The sequence below is a fragment of the Tinamus guttatus genome, unplaced genomic scaffold (assembly GCF_059628265.1).
Source record: "Tinamus guttatus ecotype Peru unplaced genomic scaffold, ASM5962826v1 Tinamus_guttatus_pri_ptg000045l, whole genome shotgun sequence".
Classification (NCBI taxonomy): domain Eukaryota; kingdom Metazoa; phylum Chordata; class Aves; order Tinamiformes; family Tinamidae; genus Tinamus; species Tinamus guttatus.
Window position 1 is genome coordinate 1,349,267 of NW_028288579.1, and position 22,319 is coordinate 1,371,585.

General features: G+C 41.2%; 1 protein-coding gene across 1 annotated transcript; it reads right to left on the bottom strand.

Moving 5' to 3' along the window:
• Nucleotides 1-489: 489 nt before the first annotated feature.
• GNA13 (G protein subunit alpha 13) lies at nucleotides 490-22,100 on the bottom strand. Its single transcript, XM_010211892.2, has 4 exons — nucleotides 21,759-22,100; nucleotides 20,473-20,699; nucleotides 4,663-4,713; nucleotides 490-1,423 (listed from the first exon to the last, which is right to left on the bottom strand). Exons 1-4 carry the CDS (start codon nucleotides 22,039-22,041, stop codon nucleotides 851-853), a joined length of 1,134 nt encoding a protein of 377 aa, XP_010210194.2. The 5' UTR covers nucleotides 22,042-22,100; the 3' UTR covers nucleotides 490-850.
• Between the last annotated feature and the right edge of the window lie 219 nt (nucleotides 22,101-22,319).

The window sequence follows — 22,319 nt, forward strand, 5'->3', positions numbered from 1 at the left end:
CCCACAGTGATATATTAAAGCCCTTCAGGATCAGGTAAGGTACCTATACGTAACACCTGGTTAGTGGAAATAAATACGAGTTTAGCTTGTTCCCCCTTCCCACATCAGAATCCAAGAGAACCGTATCATAGTGCGCGGTGCTTTGTCACGGCTCTAGGATGTACTTAAAAATACAACACGGTGAAAGTGTGTGCTGTGCCATCCACTAATCCCTGGTCATTAGACTTCTGCCTGCATTAGTACTTCCTGCCAGAAATGTCTGAAGTTCCCAATTTAAGTATTTTTAAAGCATGTCCTAATCAAAACCCATGCACAGATTTCTATTTAGGTAGGAAGTACATTACACCAGGTATCCTAGCTTTAAATAGATGATTCCAGCAAGGGATTCATGGAATTTCTAACCAACAAAAGACCTGAGAAATCGTAAGTCAGCTGCAGAATCAGTCATCTTTATGAAGTTAGATGTGAAGAGTTTCTTTTGAATTACTGCCAAAATCCAACAATTGCATCCATTTCACTGAAGTCTGGAGTTGGAATTCAGAAGGTGTAATGAATTTTCTAGTTTGGGGGTTGATTTTTAGCATTCATGCTCTTAAAAGGTCAAATTTAACCACTTTACAGGTAACTTAGACATAGGTTTGCTATAAAATAACAACTTGAGTCAACTTGAAGCTACACTGGAAGAGATTAAGCCTGGATTTCTGCAGAAATTGGCAATAATGTGTTCAGCAGCAGCTTTTAGCCACGTATCAAGAAGTCCGACAGGATCTGGATTTCTCTACTCCCGTTGTAAACTTCTAGTTAAAAACAACACACAAAAGTTACTCAAATAAAAATGTCTTTTTGCACATCACTGTAGCATAAGCTGCTTGAGGTTATCATGAAGGATGGTATCCTTGACATCACGAAAAACTAGTCGGATGTTTTCTGTGTTAATAGCAGTGGTGAAGTGGTGGTAGAGGGGCTTCTGCTGCTGGTCCCGGCGTTTGGTACGAAAACAATCCACTAGGAATTTTTGGACATCTGTTAAGCAGTGGGGATCCCCTTCGAACTCTGGAAAATAGTCTTTGATGCTCACTTTTTGTACTTTTTCCTCGAGCAAGTCCGTCTTATTTAAGAAGAGAATGATGGAGACATTGCTGAAGACCCGGTTATTGACTATGGTTTCAAAAATGTTCAGGGACTCCGTGAGGCGGTTTGTCTGCCGATCCTCCATGAGCACTTGGTCAAACTCACTCGAGGAAACGAGGAAGAGGATCGATGTGACACTGTCGAAACACTCAAACCAACGCTTCCGTTCTGACCGCTGGCCACCTACATCAACCATTTTGAAAGGAACATTTTTTATTTCAAAATCGTACTCGTGAATCCCTTTTGTGGGTTTTCGTGCCAGCAGAATGTCTTGCTGTGATGGGAGATAATCCTAAAATAAATAAATAAATACAAATAAATAAAGCAGAGTTTTCCAATTAGGATACAAGTCACAGGCATGGTGATTACAGCTGACTCAATCTAGAGAAAAGCTTGCAGAGGAGCAGTGTGAGATTTGAAATACATATACACATGCATGCATATTTATATCTTAACACTGAAGCATTTTGGAAAATCTACAGTCCAAAGCAGAGGAAACGGGATTAAATCAAAAGAGAGAGTTTCAGCTTTCCATTTGCCATACGACGAGTATCCATAAGCAGCACCAAAAGGTGGACCACAACTGAAGGGTATACCATGAATTCCTTAATGCAGTTTCCCTCATTCTGAATTACTATATGCTTCATTATTCTCTTCCTACAAAGCTGGAAAACACACTAGTTGCCAACATGGGAATGCAATGCAGTAAAGGAAGTCTAAAACAGCCAGGTTCCTCAAATTAACAACCAGTGTCATACCCTGTTCTAAATATGAGCACTCGATTCCTCCCACATTCACATGAGGATTGTGTAAGCAACTCAAAAAAGGGCAGTGACATCAGTTCTGCTGAGCAAGGCGTTTTAAGACCGCCAATTAATCATGCCAGAAGTGTCAAACCTGAGCACCCTGCTGCACTGTGCCGTGGGCAGCTTCCTTGCTTTGGAAGATCTGCACCTGCCCGAGAAGCTGCTTCCACCTAGCTGGGTGACACCTGCGAGCTCCCCCAGCCCGAGCGTGCCCACAACACACCGTGTTGTCAGCAGATCAGAGGAAGCAGCAGGAGGCTCAGGACATCGCAGCCTTTTGCCCGTAGTGCTGTCTAGGAGGGGCCCGAGACAGCTGCTCCTGCATTTGTGCAGAACGCCTTTTCCTTCATAACGAAACATGCAATGGAAGTTTCTGTAGTCCTCACATTAAAGCCATCTTCGCTGAATGCTGATGCTCACAGGAAGAGGTCCCCTCATTAGTTTTTGCTGGCATGCAATTCAAGACTCAAATCGGGGATTTCTTCATTCTAAAAATTACACCTCCTCATATGGCCTAAGATCTTCTGCTTTTGAAAAAGTGCGTCTATAACAGACAGCTTAAGCTGAGATTTACAGCTTTGTTTTTTACCTGTTATGAAAGTCTTCCTTACATTTTTCCAGCATTTCTTACAACATCAGAGAGGGTGGTTTAAGTTTCAGAGTTGGAATTTAAGTCTCTTCTCAGTGAATAATCTACTCCTGAAGATCTTCCTTTGACAATGTCAGTCAAAAATGCAATTTTGAAAAACAATTAAATCATGAGTTATGTATAATGACCCAAATATCCAAGGACCCTTTTGCTTTATTATGGAAATTTGAAAGAGAAACTAAAGGAGGGCTGTTTTGTCTCAACTTCTGGTCTCTTCATTCAAGCTGTTCCAGATTAGGGCACTGATCTTTATCAGGGCTGCAATTATAATACAGCTCTCAAGCACAGACTCTCCACCCACACTTCTTGCTACCACCCAAATCTACAGGATAGCTGGACCTCTGAAGCAATACTCAACCTCCTTCAAAACCTAATGCAATTCTAAAAATTAATAAGACCTTATTTATCACATTTAACTTGTGTTCCTCTTAAAGAGTTGTTAGAAAAGGAGGACAATCAAAGTTAAGAGAAATGTGCCTATCAAGTGGCACTAAATATGTGTCAAGGGATTTGGGAAAAGGAAACCAACAACATGCACCTGAGGGGAGTTTGAATTAAGAGGTAAAGCTATATATACTTTCTGCATTCAAATGAGCACAAAGCAAATCACTTTGCTGCATAAATGGTCAGGGTGAGCTCCTAAGGCAGAATTCCTAGCTTAGAATTCCTGACCAACTCACTCCCAAGTATTATCACTCATTTAGATGTTTTCCATGCTTTCCACACACACTTTTTATCCCGGATGAGGGCTACCCTGATGCAGCAGCCGCAGTGAGCGAGCTGGAAGTGAGTGCTTGGTGTGCAGCCACCGCTCAACCAGAGGAGGCTAAATGCATTCCTGAAAAGAGCATTAAAATACTGGGGGATTTCTTGAAGGATCATTTCATTCTTATCTCCCTCATGCATAGACTGCTCGGAAACCAACAGCTTGCTTCTATAGCCATTCTGAATTATGCCCTTTTTCCATTTTTACTGTTAATAGAATTTTCCGTAAGTGAAGCCTTCTGCATCAGGCTAATGTTTCCTAAGGCCAGCACCTGGTATTATTTTCAAAGTCTTTTTACCACCTGCCTGCTGTGTCTCTGCAATTTTCCTCCCAAACCCCCTCTCTCCAACTCTTTACCCACTGGCAGCAGAAGTAACAAACTACTACAAGGAATAAAGCAAATTCTCGTGTGCCAGGGGCTGCTCTTACTCTGCTGAGCTGACCAAATCTGACCAGCAGCTCCTCTTCCCCAAGCACTGCTGCACCGAGCTCCCTTTTGGCAAGGCACATGAATCTGAGGTCCATCTGCTTATGAGCAACCCAGCTGCAGGCCAGCCCGCTTGCACCACAGATCAGATAAGAACAGTAAAATACTTATATTAGCATATTAGACAAGTCTTACAAATAGGTAAGAATAAACCAGAAGAACTTATCAAATCTTTCAGTAACAAAACTTACCTAGCACTTTTTTTCCCCCCCATGAAATACTTAATGTTTTCTATGACAGCACATCTTAGGAAACCTCTGCATCTCAGAAGCCTTTGCTCTAACTTCAAACCGGAAATGCTGTAACTCGCAACCCGTCACTTCAAACCGGAAATGCTCTAACGCACCACTCGGCTTTCCAACAGAGCAGACCTCTAATTCATGCATGATTTTTGAGCAAACTAATGACTGTCTGGTCTCAGGCATTAAGAATAGGTCAGGATCTTCCAAATAAAGTCTGCAAAAGTCTGCAGCTGTAACAGCTTCTTAAAAAAAAAAAAAAAAAAAAAAAAAAAGATTTCTAAATTTGTTAAAATGAGCAGGAAGATAAGCGCTATTTTAACAATCTAATTGCATAAGCATTTGCAACTTGCTTTTTCATTTCCACAGAAGTTGCATTTGCAGACAGCCTCTTGGCCTTTGCTTTGCCTTGTGTTTGTCACAGCAGTGACAAAGCACTGAGATAATGAGACAAGCAAAGTCACTGAGGATAAACCCAGCAGAAGAGCCACTACTTACACTTCATCCTTTAAAAACCCAGTGATCACAAAGGCTATCTCAAATTTGTAGCTTAAAAAAAACAAACAACAACAAAAAAAACTTACTTGCTCTCCAAGTTTATCCAAGTTGTCCAAGAAGTATTTTACAGATTCCCCCTAAAAAAACAAAGCAAACAGTTTTTAAATAAGTGACACAGTTGATCTCAATAGATTTAGGCAAATTATGTAATGTAAACTGTGTGTGTGTGTGTGTGTGTGTATATATATATATATATATATATAATGTAAACTATATATAACAGTTGCTAGTTTTAATCACAATCTTTTTTTTTCCCCTTCCTTTTTTTTTTTAAGCCAGTAATCCCAAGAACATAACTAAATTCTTATTTTTAGATTGATTAATATTCAAGCTTTAAAGGTAGAGGCTGTCACATTTATAATAGCTAAATTCTTCTCAAGTTTAGAACGCTAGGTAAATGCTACGGTGCTATTTACACTGACTGCCCATGAAGCACCCACAGAGTCAGATGTCTTCATTATGAAAAGATCCTTCCAGAATTGGAAGAATTGAGTCCAGTTATACAAACGTTTACATACAGAGCACCGATATATACAGCAGTGCCATATGATCCCAGGCACTGCACCTGAGCACAGCAAATGTTTGGCAGAAGAGAAAACTGCAACAGATGAAGCTAGAGTCCGAATAGACCTTTCCAACAAAGAGCATCTAGATGTTAATCTGCTATTTTGGGCTATAAACTGCAACATTGCATATCGCCTACTATACATTATACTGCCAAATTCGAGACATCACTATCCCACAAGTAGTAAATGCAGCTCTTGACCCCAATAACACAGAAGTAACGTAAACCTGAACTACAAACAACCCTATTAGCGCACTGAGAATAAGAGGAAGAAGGGATTTGTCCAGTGGCACTGCTGAACCCAATGACAATAATTTAACCCAATTTACAAAAATTTAAGATTTTTGGCACCATCTTTCCAAGAGCTTCCTGGCCCAGGACCAGATATGCGAGAGGCCGCCTGGCCGCTCTGGCCTGATGGCATTTGCAGGCTGCAGAACCAGGGACAGGGCAGTGGCTTACGGGGCATACAAGAGCCAGTGTCACGGACTGCATTTATCGCAAATGGGAAGGACCTTTTGGGAATCTCAGCACCGTGATAGAAGCAGGAGCTTCCCTTTAAAAGCTCTGAATTACCAAGCTGTATCTGACTTTCTGAATAGGAAATACACAAAGGAAATCTGTATTCCCACTTAGCAGATGGGAGAATAGAAATTCTGACAAAATTGTCTTGATGCAGAATCCTTAAGCATCAAAATAGGGGCAACTGCTGGAGCAGTGAGGCAGGACAGCAACTGGCTCCTGACGAGGACTTTCCTCTCTGCCGTCTGAACTTCCAGAGTTATGTGGGAGGACTATGAAACCTCAGTATTAACCCGTGGCACCTAAGCAGCAGTAGGACAATAACGTGAAGCAACAGCCCAAAAGGGGCTCTGGCAGATACATAACCTAGGCACTTTTGCAAGTTTGCAGGCTCTAAAAGAGTCATAGAACGAAGGGAGACACAAGCCTTTGGGCCGGCAATTTGAACATCAACCTTTAATTAGGCAGGGCCAGACTTTCGTTGAAACTTGCCTTGTGCCCGACACACCTGCAGGGACAGAGTCCAACACAGATCTCCCACCTCCTTTTGCCTCCTGTTCATCTTAGCACTGCCCTTCTCTCTGGAGCAGGACAACTAACCATTTAAAGCTGGCTAGGAGCAAAGCAGCGACTCTTCATTATGGATTTTATGGCTACACTTTTTCACTACTTCAGAAGTCCATTCTGATAAGCAAAGTGTAGGGGAGACAGCATTCCCATTACACAGAAAATAAAAATAAGATGTACACACAAAGCCTTGTGCATAAATCTATCAGGAGCACTTTTGTTTCATGCTTCCCAAACAGGAGAAATTCAGGAGGCCTGAATTCTGAGCCTAAAACCATCATCTTTAGCTGAATGTTAACAACAAAATAATATTTAAGGTCAGGCTTGATTTCTTTTTCAGAGTCTAGAAGGAGCTGACAAAAACCACAGTACTATGCACAAATCAGCCAGGCTCCAGACTCACTATCTGCAGGTATTTATTCTAAACCACCCACATCTCAGACCCTATAGGTATCCATGTATGTATATATGGATTTTAATCTTAGCTCTTTTTATACTACTTACAAAGCATCCACTTTGTAAAGCAGGATTGACGTTGTAGTGCAGCAATGCACACGTTGCTGCCTCTCCTTTCAATCCTGGGAGCTTTTGCACCTGCAAGGGATCGAACTGCCCTAGCACACAAGAAAACGACAGCCTGCAAAGGCCACAGAAAAACTTCCCAAAAGAGGGGATTTCCTGAAAACACAAATGCAAAAATGCATCCCATCAGCCAGCAGCAACGCTCTAGACCCACACAGATCTAGCAGTCGAAAAGCACACGGAAAAGACTGCTCAAAGTTTCGGGCCGCCGTAGATGAAGTTTCGTGGTAGATAAGCATCGCAGTGGGTGCTTGGAAACTGCAATGGGGGAGGTATCAGCGCATTCACTTACAGGCACTCTGCCGTTCATGGCAGTGCCATGCCCCTTCTCCTCCTCCACAAACCCGATTTATTCACCGGGTGATTCCCTTACCAAAATCCCTTCAGACAACTGCTATGACACACCAAGGAAGTGCTTGTCAACATGACTCAACTTAATATTATCTTTAAAAATAGTTATTCAAATGCTGACTTAAATTTTTTGTTCACTGGGAGTTTACAAGACTCATCATCTCTTTTTACTTCCTATTCCAGACATCCCTCTGCATTGCACAGCTACAAACCAATGCTTTAACCAGAGGTAATTTTCCATCCCACCTGGACTTTTCAGAACAAGGGGCTAAGCGCTGCTAACTACAGGCACACTCTTGAATTGTAACCTGCCCCGACCAGTAGATCCTTATCAGAACATGGTGCTGCAAAAAGCACGTTTGACCCATTTTAAATAAGCTTCAAAAAGGCTTCAAAAACAATCAAGCAAGACTTCTGATTCTTTTAAAATGTTTAAGTCTTTGGAAAACCATTCTCAGTATCCTATAATACCAATAGAGAGAAAACCAAACACAAACTACCTCAATACTACCAAGGAAAACCTCAATTTCAGTGGTTGCTAAAGCTTAGTAAGAAAATGATCCATGTGCAGTCCCGTGCACCTAAAACCTGCTGAGGCAAAAAAAAGACCAAAGACAGAACTGTTACTATGTCAGCCTGCTTTTCCTTACATTAAATATAGCACTAGATCTCACATCCTACAAGTTGAAGACAGTGGCTATTCAAGCTGTTGCCTGTAAGTTTCCCTTTTGACTAACTGCAAGTTATTTGGTTTACCCAAGACGACCAGAGAAATGAACCTGGGTTTCCCCCCTTGCCGGCTGCGTCTCCCTCGTGCCGCATTGTCACAGCGGCTGGGCCGCACGGGCCACCCCGCCGCACCGCAGAGCCGCCCCACGGCTCGCTGGCAATGCGATACATTCCTGTCCAGGGGCCAGACTCACGTTCTGCGAGCACATGTCATAGAAATGCATACATATAGTGTATGTAGAAATACATACATATAGTGATAAACTGAACTGAAAATGCCTCTTCTACCAATGGAAAGGGGGCCTTGAACAAGTCACAGTCCAGATCTACAATTTTATTTTTTATGGTTTAAAAAAGTTACAAGGCTTCTATCAAATTCAGGAGCAGGGAAAAACATAAGTACCACTTACTACATAAGTAAATTTCAAATAGAATTGCAAGAATCAGCTATTCTCAGGCAGGTACCCAAAACTCATCCAAGCTAAATATAAAAAGAGATAAGACTATCGTTCCATACAGCTGCTAACACATTCATAAAAGATCACATATTATATAACACAGCATGCTTCTAGTCAGGTGATATGGATGCTTTAACCCAGTTACGGGTTAATGCTTTTGGTGGGTGTGCTTTTTTTTTTTTTTTTTTAAATAATTAATGCAGGTGAACTTCAAAATCATTTTTACAGTCGAGCAGCTCTGAACTTCCAACCTCTGAATGTGGTTTAAGGTTAATAACAATTTGCTTGCTACACCACAGAGACCGTGGAGCTCGTCCACTTCCCATTTCCTTATACCAAAATTAAGGCAGGTGCCCGAAGATGCTAATATCAATGGTAAAGTAAAACCTACGTCTAAATGCATTTCTGGTATGCACATTGACCTGCAGAAACTTGAAGCAATGCTCACTACAATACAGCTGTTTTCTTGAATACAAAGCAATGCAGTAAAATGAATGACTTGCACACTAGCTTCAAAGACCTTACAGTGTGAGAATACGGTGCTTTTGCACCTTTAATATAGAAGTAAAATAAACCATTGTTATCTTGAACTTTAAGCAATCGCTTTTCTTGTGGAAGATGCACTTTTTTGTTTAAATGGAACATGTATCTCAGCTGCAGCCCTTTAGCCTCCTCCCTATTCAGAAATGCATGTAAACCACAGGAAGTTGACTGTTAAATAACTTTATTCATAACTGTCAAGTATCCCATTTTCAGAAAGATTCGATTCCGAACAGCTTGTGCGACTCCTGCAGTCTCAGGATCCCAAATGAAGAAAGCTAGGCCAAGTTATTTGGTCAGGAACATCCAATTAATTTACAAGTTTCAAGAAAACTCCTCTAAATCATATTCTTACCAAATTACTTAGACACTGCAACAACAGCTACCCCTGCAATACTGCATTTATCTTTACTTGTCTAGCTCATGCCTGCACAATAAAATATCTTCAAGTTTTAGGTAAGGGACTCTTCACAAATACAAAATGAGTCATTTACCTACAAGGCAGCGGTGCAGTACAGCTGGGCCTGTGTGGTCTTCTGAAGCCCAAGAGTTTTTTTTTTTTTTTTTTTATACACAGGAAGATTACAGTCTAAAATGCTGCTTGCTAGTGCCTAAAGCAAAATAACCACAAAAATACTTTGGAGAAAAAAACGCTAGATGAATTACACGACAGATGAACATCTCTTTCAAACCCAGGAAGTGGCACCAATTTATTTGGTTTCCATGAAAGCTCTGTCAGTAATCAGAATATGATCTGTTGAAAACTTTAACATAGCCAAATTACGTTCCCTCTAAAAGCGCTAAAAACTATATAAGATGTTATTACACCATTTGTCATAAGGAATGAGTTTAAAAATAAAAAAATCCAAACACTTATTATAAAATAAGACATCAGCAACCTGCTTGATACCTACTGAGGTGTGTATCTGGAGGGCAAAATTGTTTCCCAGTTGCCCCTCTCCTGCTCTGACACTTGATTCTGTTCTTAGTTACAGCAGTGACTCTCTTAGCAATGTTTCAGGAGGCTGCAGTAAGAATATACAATAACTCCATTTAAAAAAGGGTGCTACAGCGTTTAGGGAAGAGTGTCAATGTAAGCAGCAGTACCATTTACTTAAAGTGCAAGGGAAAATGTTTGAAAGTGTGCTAACACAAAACACTTCCCTGAAAGAAATATTTCCTTTCTCTAAGTATTAATTATGACCAAAGTTATGTTAAAACTAGCATAAATTGGCACTCCTACCAAAACACAGCTGCCCTCACTCATGCCGACATGAGCCCAATTGCTGCCATGCAATACAACCAGATTTGTGAACTGTTCCAGGTAAAACAAAGCCTTCCCTCTCCCCTCCTTAAGAAGAAAGGCAAATTGCTTTAAAATGGCATTGCTGTCGATGGAAACAAAGAACCACAGCCTGGAGAGGGCTAAAACACATACCTTACACCAAAATCAAATTAGGTTTTTGATTTTTAAAGTAAGACTGGACAGTTTCAGTCACAGACCACATTTGTTTACCCGGAGTACAAAATAACCTTAATCTCCCTGGGTACGTGTCACAGCTGCGTCACAGCGCATCCTACCTCTGCTCAGAGCCCTCTCCTATTTCCTCTTTTCAGAGCTTCCTGTGCGCAGCTCAACTCTTCTTTGGCTTTTTTCAGAGCTCAGAAGAGCGTCACACAGCGCAGAAGAGAAACTTCTCTTGCATTCAGGCAGGAAAACCCAGCATCTATCCTAAAAATGGGTTGAAGTCCTGACCCAAGAAAGCAATCTTTTATAAAACCCTTTAGTAGCGGAGTAGGATTTGGATTCAAAACAGCTGGATCCCATTTGGTAGAAGGCTCTAAATATTGCAAAGCCACAAAAGAACCAAGAAAGGTCACGTCTGACATTTTTATCTATGAGAGGGTGTTAACAGCAAAAGGTGAAGTAGTTTAAGAAGGGGTTTTAATCAAATAATATCCCTTTAATCCATTATCCCCCATTGACTGTGTAATCCAATTAATCCATAATTCTCCAGTTGTGGAGAACAAGTGTAGGTGCACAGCACGTGGCGATTCGAGCTACCTCGCAGCGTCCGGAAGCTGCTGGATTCCCCGGAGCATCTGCCACAGCTGCCCGAGACAAAACGTTGTGAACAGAAGGAGAGGAAGTCAGGAAACCACGTGCCATTTTAATGATAAACACAGCAAATAAAGCTCTGGCATCAGATTTTTCTCCTTGCACTTGATTTGGTTTTGCACTAGCCTTCAAAATGCGCTATGCACAAATTTGCTCCATTTCCATAGTTTCAGACTGGATGTGCTATCCCAAGCAGCCCAATAAGGACATGATCCAGCACTAAGCAGAACTTAAGCCATATATTAATAGGCTACAGAGCAAATTGTTCCAGTTCAGAACTACTTTCCTAAGAAGCAAAAAATCCAGTTTTGTTTTTCTTTAGCTGACTTACTCCTCCATTGCCAAGCTCTCAAAAAAGCTTGCTCAAAGACATGAAAAGTCAGTACAGCTTTTACACAAGGTCAAGGATGGCTTGCATCAAACTGCATAAAACTACAGCTTCTTCCACGCAGCACACTTAGTTATCCTATTTCTAACTAAATTTGAAAGACTACTTGAAATTGGAATGCAACATATTCCATTAATGAACGATAATTTTAAGCAGCTCTGGGTTGTACAAACTGATATTCTGCTTGTAGAATTCAAAAGCAAAAGCCAGGAATCTGTTGTTCCTCAGATGATCCCCCAGCCAAATTAAAAACCCTAGAAACACATAGCACTTATACTGAGGTGACATAAATCCTTAAGATCACTCTTCCAAAATACGAAGCAGACACTGAAGTCTATTGTAGTCTCATCCAGAGATCAAAGTCAGGTTAAGAAATACAGTGACACAAGGGACACATTCTACAGAGACACAAGATCTAGTGAAGAAGCTTGTTTGCTATAACCTGAACAGAAACCAATCCATGAAAACAAGTTAGGATGTTGTTGAGAAAATCAGTTGTACTTTTTTTCTTCAAAGGTTTATCTTTATTCCCTTCTCTCCCTCACAAGTATTTACCCTCCAGATCCCTCTTCCAGACAGTTTTCTTTAAAAAAGATACTGGTACTTTGCAAAAGATTGTTCACGTTTCATTGATTTAAGGTCATGGCCCACCTGGAGACCTAGTACGAGTTATATGAAAACATGCACTGACCTAGATGAAACAGCCACCTCCCAGTTACTATTTACACTCTGGGAAGCATCTATATAAACTTCAGATGTTTTGCACACAAAACAGACTGGAATCAGACTGTAAACATTTGTTCTTCTTTCAGCGCACTGACCCACTGGCTCCATGACTTCATGTGTTTGCAACTCAAACGGCATTTAATCTAACACTGAGGCAGCAGTGAGTCTGCAAATCTGCCATCCATCATTCAGAGCTTTACTTGCTTCCAAGTTGTACAAGACTGGCAAGGGCTCCTAAAAACATGACAAATATTTGGCATGTAAAAACATATCAGCACTACAATTTGTCAAGCTGAATTCTAAGATGCTTGAAAAGCCTATTATTATACATTCTGTAAACTAAACCACAGCCTTTCAAAAGTGGAAGTCTACAACTAGATACCAATGCACACACAGTGAAGTATGCCCAGGATTCAGTCTTTTAACATGCATTTGGTTCTCATTTCAGGCTCATGAGACATCCAGATGATCAAATGCTTTATAGTTCCTTCCTCTAAGTCACTGGCTCAATTAGCAGAATCCATTTCAGTTAAATTCTGCTATTTCTGTTTGAACACAGTGCTAAACCAGCAAAATTAAATATTTGTGACATATGAAAATATGCGCTCTTGTTACAAGCTAATTGTAATTGATAAGATTCAATGGTAAAATCACTAAGCCCTGCGGAAGATCTACATGCACCGTTAGATGAGCATTTGTTTCTTTAAAAAAAAAAAATTGTAGAAACTGTCTTAGGCAAATGCCTAAGTTATGAGTCCAGAATACTCCCTGAACAGGATCAATACCCAAGAGGAGACAAACATTTCACATCACTTGTAGAATTTCTTACTAGAAATTAAGCTGCAGAGGTAACTATGTATCTGCTTGCTGCTGAAAACTGTTAAAGGTCCAAAAACAATTTACTTGTTAAATTTCTAATAGATCATCCTGAAAATGTCTGTAGGACACTTTGCATTATAGCAGATGTCAGTGCACAGGATTTCCCCGCCTGGAATTTCTACATCCTCTTCTATTTGGTCACTAGCAGATGATCAACATATCATGTGTTCAGCGAGAAGTGTTTCTAGCTGCTCTGCTGACATTCCAGGCAGTTTGCTTAAAATGATTTAACTTGTGTCATTAAACAAAGGATAAAGAGAGAAACTCAGATGGGACTCTGCAATTACACTTTCCTGTACCTTTCACTTAACACGGGGTGTCTCCTCAGTTCTTTGCCTAAGTCACTACATATGATGTTTGTAGTCATAGGCTTAAGTCACAGGGATATGACAGTCCACTTATTTTAAATAAGGTCACTATTATAAATACTGGGAAAACATTTAAGACATGAATGATCATGACAGAAGTGTGATACAAGGTACATTAAGCACCGTGGAAGGTGGCACACTGCCTCTTACAGTAATTTTTGCCTCACAGCCTAAGGTATGATGACAGAGAACTCCGGGTGTTTTCTACATTTAAAATTCCTTAACTTTTCCATGTCCTAATGTTTATCCCTAATGCAGACATACAAGTGAAGAAGAAGCTGATGGGAATTATTCAGGACCTCACTGCAGTTGCTAACATAGCCTTTATACGTGTATGTGTATATATATATATATATATATATAATCACATATATATATATATATATCACATATATACATATATATATATATATATGATTCTAAACATTTTCTTTAGTCACCATTTAAATTTATCTTGGGGAATAAAAAAGGGTGCTGGTAGACACAATGCTGGTGTGGTGGATTAGGACAAAGTGCAACTGACTTCTTGCTATATATAAAACACTGCAACAGCCATTCTATTGCTCTTCTTGTTTAGTAGAAACAGCTGTAGTTAGGTTCTCACATTTTCTTAAGCAACTTCCTCAGCTACTACAAGCTCAAGCTCCCTATCACTTTGCTAGTTCTTTACAAAAACTATAGCACTAGCATAATCCATCATAAATAGCATTCAACACAAACTGAAGTTCAGGTCAATAAAACTGCCAGAACACCCAAGTCACCCAAATACTGCTCCAGTGGAGCTCTCACAGCTCAGTAAGGCTGGTTAAATCTGCTCTCTAAGGCTGAAATCTTACTGCAGTAGGTTTAAATTAGGGAAGAGCAGCAGAAATCAACACTGCCCCCGGCATTGCACCCAATCCTAAAGGAGGCAGTTATCTGCATATGAAAGAGATCGTTCCATATTCTTTGCCTGAGGTGCATAATTAATTTCACCCCTATAGATGGAACATCACAGCTGCATTCATACCACAAGTTTTACTAGCATGGAGATTTGCTGACAGCTATGGATACTAGAACTTTGTAGTGTAGATTTGGCTTATATTTAGTAAGTGATTTGGAGACAGACAGGGAACAAGTCCCAGCCACTGCTACATTTAAGTTGTGTGAAACACGGCAGGAGACAGAGCTACAGGTATTAACATGTAGTATCTTGCAGCTTAGCAGCCAATACGGAAATTGCCTGGAATACTTATGTCCTTTATGTATCAAGCTCTCATGTTACCCTGCAAGCAGCACAAGGCAACGAAAGCTCATCTAACACATTTACACCAGCTTAAAAAAAAAAACATAAAGACCATGAGAACAGGTTCACCATGAACTAAAGGCAGTTCAAGACATGTGAAAGGCTGAGAAAGTCTCAAGCTCTTTAGGACTTGCATGTTCTAAAGGGCACTTACACTTTAACTTTACTGTTCATTTTATCAAGGCTCACACAGGTACAGAAACCAGATTTTTAGAAGATGACATCACCTGTTAGTCTTCTACAGTGTTTAAAGAAACTAAGGCACATGCTGATCAACACTGTGTAGCTTTTAGAGAGAGCATGGGTAAGAACTCGGTGCCCTGCTCCCACACTGTATTGTGAAAGCTGGTATTTTTAAAGCAGTGGTTCTCCATAAACAGATATTTGGATCAAGCTTGAATTCAGAATTCCATCCTCAGAGGTTGTACGTAGACCACATGGACAAGACACGGTTGTGCAGGCTAAACATAGTTCACAGTCCTTCAGAAAGTTGTTGCTGTTCTTGGTCAGAAGACAGCCTAACATGCTTCTATTTTGCTATTTTGCATGTGTGTATGGGGATAACATGCCCACATCAAGACAGCTCCCATTTGAAGACCTCTCAATCCAGAGCCACATCTGTAGTTAAACCTAGTAGCAACAATATAAAAAGATAAGTCAGTTGTTTAAAAAAAAAAAAAAAAAAAAAAAAAAAAAGGAAGGCAGAAAAGACAGTGCTCTTCAGCCATAAGAGAATAACGTCAGAAAGGGGAAGAAGGCAACGCCAGAGAGCAGACTCCTACAATGTGCAGTAACTCACGGACATTGACATGGAAAACCAAATTCCAATTTGGAAAATTAGAAAAATCAATATTTGGTGTTAAATTAGTAAACTGTCACTCTGTGATAAATTAATATTAAAACTTAGTGTTTCAAGATAATCTAGATCAAGTAGAGTAGCGGTAAATCACTATGACCAAAACCCCCAGTATATGCAATAAATGTCTTCTGGCCACAAACCAAGAAAAAGTAAACTCAAACCTCCTTGTTTAACCCTAGTGTTAATGCCTACATGGAGGCATTTGAATGCTAATATGAATTTAAAGTCAAGATAATCTTGCCCGTGGGACAGGAAAACCAGCCAATTTGCAAGAATTCTGAATCTTTTCTGAAGACCTGGAAGACTCATTTTGTAAAACACTCTTCCTACCAGTTACAGCAACAATCATTGATACATCACTTTCACTTAAAGCAAAACCAACAGATGGCAAGGGGTAGCTCTAACCTTTCCAACGGTTTTAACGAGTCATGCTCGCTGTAACATGCCATCCTGTCACTTGAAGTTCAGTAGACCTATTGGTTGGGGAAAGAGGGGAAAATAATTCATATTTACGTACAAAGCAATAGCAGTTATTCTACACAGAAATTGAAGCAATAGTCAGTGTAATCCCAGCACTGTAGTTAAAGACAGTAATTCTGAATTAAATAAATATGTGCCCACATTACAAATGGATGCATTTAGAGAAACATATCGGGCAATTGGATCTCATGCCCTTTAATGTTCTCCTATGTACAATTTCCTCATCAAGATTTAGAGACAAAACCCAGGAAAGCTCCAAAAGAAAAACAAGATAATATAAAAATCTTACAATAAGCTGAACAAAGTTCTCCAAAAATGCTACTCTGCAACAGAAAATGCTACAGAGAAACTGCAGCAGAACTAACAGGAGAACTCAAAGCTGAACACGCCTTTTCCTGTCTTCTATAATCTGATCTAGCACTGGCAGACATGCCACAAAAGTAAACAGGATCCCGAGGTAACTGCGTATCCAGTCGTCCCTGCTGTATTTCATGCCTACTTTACCAGCAGTTCTAGGCAAAAGCTGCCAGAACGCAATGACTGATGACCATGTCATCACTGTCTCTATACACTGAAGGCTCATGGCATCAAAAAAGTAGATAATGCAATTCACAAGAGGGGTAAAAATGCCTATTTGAAGAGCAGCAAGTGCTGGTAGCAGACATCTAAAACCACCCTAAAGTTATCTTTACCAAAAACAATCCTTTAATATATTCAAAGTTTATGCTGCAACTGAGCAATTCAGCTTCATCCCACCTCATCGTCAAAAATGACTAAGACACTTAAGACGTTATTTCTAAAGTGCTTCTCTCTCAGTCGTTCTAGCAGCAAATTCAGAAAAGCAGGTTCAGAGCTAGCACACTGACGCAAGAGGCAGCACCCCATGTATTCCTACCCAGAAGCACCTTCCTCTGCAGGACTAGATACACAGCAGCCGCACTAGAAACTTCTTCACCCCCCAGCACCTCAAAACAAATCCCAACTTTCCAATTCACTGGAATACTGGCTTGCTGTTCTGTTGAAATAAATCCTTGATGTGTATGGTACAGAGTTAAGATAATGGCTTTATCTAAATCATTATTGACGATTATTAGAGGAAAACCATTTGCTGTAGGAAATCTGAACTGTTAATTTGATGACGGAAAGTTTAAGGATGAGACAGACAAATTCCATAGCTAACACTTGCTGGCAACCTGACCAGGGGCCATAGAAAAGTTCAATGAACAAAGGATAGATAAAGCTTGAGGATAACTAGATGCTTAAGAGCAAGTGACAGGAATTGACTAAGCAATGAAGGAAAAAAAAATCCTGTAAATGCAGAGTTAACAGTGTTAGTGAAATTGTCACTTCAACAACTTTGGTTTCTAATAAAGTAACATTAATAACATTAACAATCAAAGAAGTATTGAAGTGCCATATACTGCATTAAATTGTAATTAGCTTTTTCTAGCTTCAAAACTTTATAGAGGTGTAAGCTAATGACCATTCCTAAAAATTATTAGATTACTGGCCAGAAGCCCCCACATCCTCTTTTTAAAAAAAAGAAAAAAAAATCAAACAACAATAACAAGAAACCTACACACACTAAGGGAGACAGAAGACACTGACAATGTCCATAACTAGTTAAATTACCAAAAAGAGGAAGAACATTCTAGTGAACAAGGCATGGAAATGATTTCTAATTCCATTAAAACACAACTGAGTTTTGGGTTTCCCCATAACATTGCTATAAAAAGACTGCACTGTTTCTTTAGTTTCCTAGTATGCCTTCTGCCACTGAGTGGAAGATGATAGAGGAAAACAGGAGAAGGAAAAAAGGCAAGAGCAGCACAGTGATCTCTTACAAATGCACTTGCATCTCTGGATTCCATCTTAGCTCCTTTCCTTCAGTATCACCTTATGAATTCTGATACTTTTATTCCTATCCACCACTGCCAGGTTCCTCATTTAATCACTTGTACCTTTTTCCCCAAAGTGTCCTATCCCCAGGGTAAGTACTTTCCCAGCCCTGTTAATATGAGCCATTTTTCAGTGCAATATCAAACTCAGTCGAAGAAAACAAACAACAACAAAAAAAATCTCTAGACAGTCTGAAAAGAAGCTATTTACAGACAGTAAAGCCATATTCTCCTACCACAGTCAGTTCCAATATTCCGTGCTTTTTTCCTCCACTCATCTTTCTCTCCTACTCACCTTATTACTCTATCACTGATACTTTCATTATATTATTTTGCAACATGCATTTGAACTACAAGTGGAGAAGTCCTCTCCATTTTACAGCACTAACAATTTTCAGTCTTCAATCATTGCTTCAAGAATCATCACCCAATAGTACTAAAATGCTGACTTCTTTCAGCTTCTCCCTGTTCGCCCTCCTACTGACTTGGATATGCCTGCATCTCCCTTGAACCATTTGTGTCTTCCTTCCACAGTATGCAACAGCTTTTACACAGCTTAGGTTCTCAGAGGACATTTCCGCAAAGCTGTATCTGCTGACAGAAGCAGATACACCAAAAACATGTATTCCTTCAGGAGGGCTCTGGTATTCCTTCGCCCACAATCAACTCCGTCACAAGTTAAACCAAGCCTAGACTGGGGCGGCAATCAAGACTTCACGCTTGGCTAGTGCTGATCACACTGCACTCAACACAATGACATCATCAAGTTTTTTTTTTTTTTATTTTCTTCCCTCTTCCCCCCTTTTTTTTTTTTTTTTAAAAAAAAGTGTTTACAACTTGGCATGAATATCTTGTGCTGAGATTTTGAAAGGATTTAGGAAATAAAGCAATGGAAGGGTAAATGAGTTATTTGTAAAAATGAATGTTAGGACAATACTTAACTATTGGGAGCTCTTTTAAAAATATTTTCAAGGTCAGCCTAAAGCATAATGTGTTACAGATGTATCTTCACAGACAAGAAGATACAGACTTAACGACTGCTAAAAGAAAGAAGACCGCACAGACTTCAAGTCCTACTCAAAGTGAAACCGCACACACGCTCCAGCTATGGAAAGAACCTACTGGTCAGAGACGACAGAGGCAGCAATGGAAAAGGGACCTATTCAGCCCGAAGTCATCAAACATGCTTAATAAAAGACAAAGATTTGTTTAACAGATTTTAAAACAGATTATCCCATCCCAGCAATTGCATCACTAGGAGTCACATTTGTGCCAAAGGAGGATCTTGAATTTAGCAGAACAGTTACTCCTTTATGATCATTTTGAAGGCAAAACTCTGTTTTAATACAATCCCTTTACTATCCAGCTGCACTGGTACCACACACCAATGCAGAGAGCCACAGGTCTCATTAGAAACGTATTCACATGGCACAGAAGGAGGCTGGGCAGTAGATGGGCTGCTCGAGCACTTGCCCCTTCTCTCGAAGATGTTCCAGAATAAAGTCAATACGTATTTACAACAAGTATTTACACAACGTATTTAAGTCGGCATATGATTACACAATTGTTCATAATAGCTCAACAGGAGACACCATCATCTATTGTTCATATTCGCACCAACACAAAGGTTATTTTTTAAGACATTAAAACATAAAGCCACTTAGGTTTAATAGTTCTGTGAGAACAGAACACCAGATTTAATCTATTTTAAGGTTCTCAAACTGCCCCACCCCTAAAAAACTCAACATTGACATTTTACTGTGTAAATCTACGAACGAATAGACAACAAGTATAAGTCTTCCTCTCCTTCTGCGGCATTAACATAGAAATTCAAGGGACTGTTTAAGATCCAGCTCAGGAATCAAGACATGTTTCCTTTATTCTTTCTAAATTCACTACTGAACAATGTATTTATTACATCTTTAGCTGAGAACTTCAAAATAACAAAAATCTCATTACATGAGAATTAACATACACATTTAAATTTAAACAGGAAGTATACACAGGGAATGCTTGCAAGATAGCTCAAATTGGAATTGAGAAGGGAGTGGTTTTTAAATTCTTCTAATTAACCATGCATATCTTTCCTTAAAATCACCATAGTATTAAGGCATTCGCTATTGCAAATCATGTGGGATTTTTTTAAGCCAATACATTATTTAACCGAGGGTAAGAACATTCACATGGTAAAAACACTGCATGGATTCTGGCCACTGGTTCCTTGCTTTGTTACAAGAACTAAAAACTTGGTCTCAGTTCTATCATACATGAAATGAGGACAACTGTGTCAGAAGCTCTCTGTTACTCACAGCTTTAAAAAAAGAAAAGGAAGGGGAAAAAAAAAAAAAAAAAAAAAAAGAGTAAAACTAATCTGTTCACAATATCATAGTTTAACACTCTGCCATTCGAACACACCTGGCATCCCTAAGGAGGCTGGGAGGCTGCTCAATCAGTGCTTCATTGAAAAGCCCAAGACATCACACACACACTCAGCTAAAACCATTAAAATACAAAACCTACCAGCTGGAACTCCCTGCGCCTGTCGTACGCGTGCTGGATGCCGCTGTCTGCCCACAGTGCTCTGATGGCTGGAAGGTACTGCAGGAAAACCGTGGTCTCCACCGTCCCGTGCCCCACCGTCACTGCCCGTGTATCGAAAGCCATCATGGTATCTCCGTTGCTCTGGTTGGCGGGATCTCCCCAAGGGATATGAAGTTTCTCTCTGGCATCAACAAGGACTCTTACACCTTGAACAACAGGAAAGAACAACACAGTTAGGATTTCCCAGCATCTACTGTTTCACTAGCCTGTACTAGTCTGTTAAAGGCTTGAACAACACACTTACTCTGTGTGCTGTCAGAGCTCAGCAGGACTAACCACGCAGTAAGAAATAATGAAATTTAGGAAAAAATAATTAAAAGGGCTGTATTTTCAAGTAAGATCTCAGATATTTGCCATTGAAAAAACACAGGCTGGGATCATGCATATAACAGCCATAGTACAACTCTTGCGGAAATGCTACAGAACGAATCTTGTCACCTAAAGTCTCTTACTCGTTTTTTTTTTCTTTTGCTATTGTAAATATTCCCCAGCAGAAGCTGAACATTTTAAGCTTGTTTGTTTTTAAATAGATAAAACTAAACAACACCATGCCAGTGCTGATAATGCAGAGCCAGGGGAATAAAATCTAGTATTAGATTTATGGTTGGTGGTGGGGGAAAATAAGTAAATGTTAAGGCACAGGACAGGCATAAGGAACCAAGATGTACTAACAGCTGGCTCTGTAACAACAATCTTGTTCAATACCATCAAGATTCATAATCTTTTCATAATTTTTCCATCTGTCAAAATCAACGAGTGCAGCAAAGTAGCTAGAAGACATGTTGTTCTGGCACGCATGCTTGCATAAAGTAAAAATTACCTGACTTTATTACTGAACTATAATCAGGTCCACAAAGCCGCTCGTCACTGTTACCACCCTGTTGCTTATAGCCTTCCCAGGTGTGGTTTGGGAAGGGCTTCCTAAGGCAGTTTTCCCTGGGAATGAGGACGCAGGGCACTGAACGAAGGGGGCGGGCGGCCGGAGCGCGTCGGAAACTCAGGCCGGACTTGACGGGGCTGCGACACCGCCCGCCCGGGACAGGAGGGCGGGTGACAGCGGGGCGGCCGTCCCGCCGGGTACGAGGGCCCCGCGACGGTGTCAACGGAGCTTAACGGCCGTAACGGTCGGCGGGGGGGAGGGGAAGGGGCGACCCTCCCTCATTTCCCTCCCCGTTCTCCCTCCCTTCCCCAGCGCCCTCACGCACCCTTGATCACGTTGCTGTAGATGGTGGCGCGGAACTCCTCGCGGGCCGCGCGGTCCCAGTCCTGCCCGTGGATGATGCGCATCTGCTTGAGGAAGGTGGACTTGCCACTCTCGCCGGCGCCCAGCAGCAGGATCTTGACGAGGCGCTTCACGTACGTCTTCTCGCGGTTGAGGCACTTGTCGATCTCCTTGGACTTGCGCTGCTGCTCGGCCTCGCCGCTCGTGAGCAGGCAGCCCGGGAAGCAGCCCGAGAGCACGGAGCGCGACGGCAGGAAGTCCGCCATCTTAGCGAGCACTGCCAGCCGCGGAGGGAGGGAGTGAGGGAGGGAGCGGCCGCCCGGCGCGGCGCGCTGCAGCCCGCTCTCTGCGCGCGCATGCGCACGCACAGCCGCCGCCGCGCCCGCCATGTGACGCCACCGCGTCACGTGACGGCGCTCCCCGCCGCCCCCGCCCGCTCGTCCCCGGCGCGGTCACGTGGCCGCGTCGCGAGCCCCGCCCCGCCCTACGGGAAATGGCGGGAAGGGGGCGCCGGCCGTGAGGCAGCGCCGCCCGCCCCGGCCGC

Excerpts from the sequence above, each read along its gene's own strand:
- GNA13 (XM_010211892.2), bottom strand. The coding sequence starts at position 22,041 with ATGGCGGACTTCCTGCCGTCGCGCTCCGTGCTCTCGGGCTGCTTCCCG. Across the intron at positions 20,700-21,758 it reads CTACAGCAACGTGATCAAGG|GTGTAAGAGTCCTTGTTGAT; the intron begins GTGCGTGAGGGC and ends CTGTTGTTCAAG. Across the intron at positions 1,424-4,662 it reads TGGATAAACTTGGAGAGCAA|GATTATCTCCCATCACAGCA; the intron begins GTAAGTTTTTTT and ends TATTTATTTTAG.